General features: G+C 33.9%; 1 protein-coding gene across 1 annotated transcript; it reads left to right on the top strand.

Annotated features, from left to right (window-relative positions):
- Positions 1–718: 718 nt before the first annotated feature.
- Positions 719–2590, top strand: LOC132643552 (dof zinc finger protein DOF2.4-like). The gene is made up of 2 exons (XM_060360007.1): positions 719–1090; positions 1292–2590. The coding sequence occupies exons 1-2, from the start codon at positions 1040–1042 to the stop codon at positions 2135–2137; spliced, it is 897 nt and encodes a 298-aa protein (XP_060215990.1). The 5' UTR covers positions 719–1039; the 3' UTR covers positions 2138–2590.
- Positions 2591–3124: the final 534 nt, after the last annotated feature.

The raw sequence follows: 3124 nt of genomic DNA on the forward strand, positions 1-3124 counted from the left end.
TAAGGTAATAGTCATTACTTATCCCAACACAAAGCTAAAAAGGGGGTCCAAAGAATATCACTCTCATGATAATTGTGAAGTTTTCTATGATAATACACTGCCCTATTTGGAATTTCAATTACGTAAGAGGATCCCACCATAAGCAAATAGATAATGTGCACATTTTTAATCTCTCTTTTATTCATGCAATGCAAGTGAGGAGTCACAACACTACTTTTCTCTAGCACTATTATATAGGAAAAATTACATATTTCGCCGTCAATTGTCAAATATAATTACAGCTGCTAGTCATATATACAAAAAATATACATTAGTTATATTATAAAATATGTAGTCCTTCTGTCCCAGTTTTTGTGATATTTTTCTCTTCCCGAGATTCAAACTGCATAAACTTTGATCAACATTTTATGATGTATTTTTTCACCAAATTGATATGAGAAAAATGCAACTTACAGTATTTTTCAAGTAGTTTTCAAATTATAAATTTTAATCTTAAATTATTAAGTTAATCTAATCTAGTTTATCTTCAAAGTTTAGTCGAATTGACTCTCAAAAAGCAAAAATATCATATATTGGGACGGTTAAAGTACATTACATGCATACATACATTACTATAAAAAAAAAAAAAATATAGATTGCTGACTATTGTTTTGGTGGATGGCTATTCAGCGTAAAAGTCCGTATTATATATCTATGTAGTGAGTCCAAGGGCATCATCAACACAGAAAGCTTCAACGCGAAGGAACTTATTCGCCCACTCAAATTTTACAAAACCCTAAAAAGATATAGTAATAAAAACAAAAAGAGAGATAAAGGGAGAATGTGATGAGGGAAAAATAAAAATTAAACAAGCTAAAGTTCCTCTCTTCTTTAATTCCTTCGTCTTCTTTCTTCTTTTTCCTCTCCTTTCTCTTTGTTGAATGCTCTGGTATTCCCTTCTTCTCTCTTTATTGTGATTCTCCACCCATATATTTCCAAAAAACCCATCAACCTTTATTAAAGATAAAGAGTAAAGACATCAAAGAAAAAGAATTGAACCATGGTTTTCTCTTCTTTTCCAGTCTATTTAGATCATCCTAATTTGCACCAGGTATGTCTTTAATCTTCAATTTCACCTTTGATACATCAAAAAGAGTAATATTCATATTCATATTCCTCTTCTTCTTCTTTTTTTTCTCTACTAGTCTTTTTTGTTGAATATACCATATATAGCTAGATGACTACTTGAGTTGTGAACAAATTAAATTCCCTAACTTGCTTCTTTTTTCTTCTTTCTTGGTATTTTTTGTAGTTACAACAACAGCCTGATCATCAGCAAGGAAACCCTGGCCTTGACAATCCTCAGCTTCCGCCTCTCCTGCCACCCACTCAGATGGGTGGCGGGCTGGGCTCGATCAGGCCCGGTTCTATGGTCGATCGAGCCCGGATGGCCAAGCTTCCGCTTCCGGAAGCTGGCCTAAAGTGTCCGAGGTGCGAATCCTCGAATACTAAATTCTGCTACTACAACAACTACAACCTTTTGCAGCCACGTCATTTCTGTAAGAACTGCCGCCGTTATTGGACGAAAGGGGGTGCCTTGAGAAACGTGCCGGTGGGAGGCGGCTGCCGGAGGAATAAAAGAAGTAAAAGCAGTAACAACAACAATAACAACTCAAAAGCAACAGGAGGAGGGCAAATGGGTAATTCTAATACTACAACAAGGGCAAGTCCTTCAAGTTGTAGCATGGAAATGACTGGACACCACTTTTCACAAGCATCTACACAATTTACACCCCTTATGGCTGCTTTCCAAAACCTAAATAATTATGGAGGATTTCAGCCTCCTCTTGGTGAAATGGGATTTCAGATAGGGAGTACTAATAATAGAAACAATTTATTGCCATCTTTGGCAGCTAACTTTGAGCATCATCCAACAAATTTGTACCCTAATTTTCAAGCTGATCAAGGTACTAGTATTGAAGCATCAAACGGGGTTTCTCAAGTGAAAATGGAGGATAATAATCGACAAGGGATGAATTCAACCAAACAGTTTTTGGGTACTCTTGAAAATAATCAATATTGGGGTGGTGCAAATGCAAATTCTTGGACAGGATTTTCTACTCTCAATAACTCATCTACAACCAGCCATCTTCTATAATCATATGTTAACTTCAAATCTTGAAGCTTCTCACGTTGTTCAATTCTCAAGCTAAAGTGGAAATGACTCGTGGATGGTAATTAACTTCAAAATAATCAGCCCTAATGTTATATGAAAGTGAAGAATCCCTTAAAGGTTCTTGCCAGTGGCGGAGCCACAGTGCTGGCTAGCTACGGATTCAACAAAACTCATAAACTAAAAGTTCTAGCTCCGCCTCTGATTCTTGTCTCATCATGATCGTGTTGTTGTCGAGGAGCAATCAGAGAGATGCATGGTAGGTTTTGTTTTGTATTGCTCTAAACTAAATATATCTTTGTGATGTTTGTTTCTTTACTGTGTTGTAATTTTTTTGGAGGTTCTTTTACGATGTATGTGAAGTTATGTGAGTTTGGTATCTGACATTATTACGTTGTACTGTCCATTATATAATTATTTGTACTGTTGTTTCACAAATCCCAGCCCTAGCTACTGCAAGATGACACATATGATTTGCTTAGTACTCCTATTAGAATATTTGTGAAGATATATATATATATATATATATATATATATATATATATATATATATATATATGATATATGAGTTCATGAGCACAATATGCTCAAGCTGTATGTTCATGAGTTAGTTATAAATGTTTACCTCTTCATGTAAGGCGGTCTCCTATGACCACTTATAAAATTAGAAAATAATATTTTCAGGTTTCATATTTGTTATTTTCAGATCTCTTAAGTATAAAAATAAACATCTTTTGTAAAAAAGGCATAAAATTAGAAATAAATTTATAAAAGGATTACAAATTCAATTAATCCAGTTTATGAGTTTGGTATTATTCTCTCCGTCTCAATTTATGTGTTGCATTGTGATTGAGCACAATATTTAAAACAAATTAGTAAGGCTTTTACAATTTTTGATTTTAAACAAGCTATAAATATTTATGTGTTACAAATCATCTGATTAAAGCTTAAAAAAACGTTGGAAGTTATATT

The sequence above is a fragment of the Lycium barbarum genome, chromosome 6 (assembly GCF_019175385.1).
Source record: "Lycium barbarum isolate Lr01 chromosome 6, ASM1917538v2, whole genome shotgun sequence".
Taxonomy (NCBI): domain Eukaryota; kingdom Viridiplantae; phylum Streptophyta; class Magnoliopsida; order Solanales; family Solanaceae; genus Lycium; species Lycium barbarum.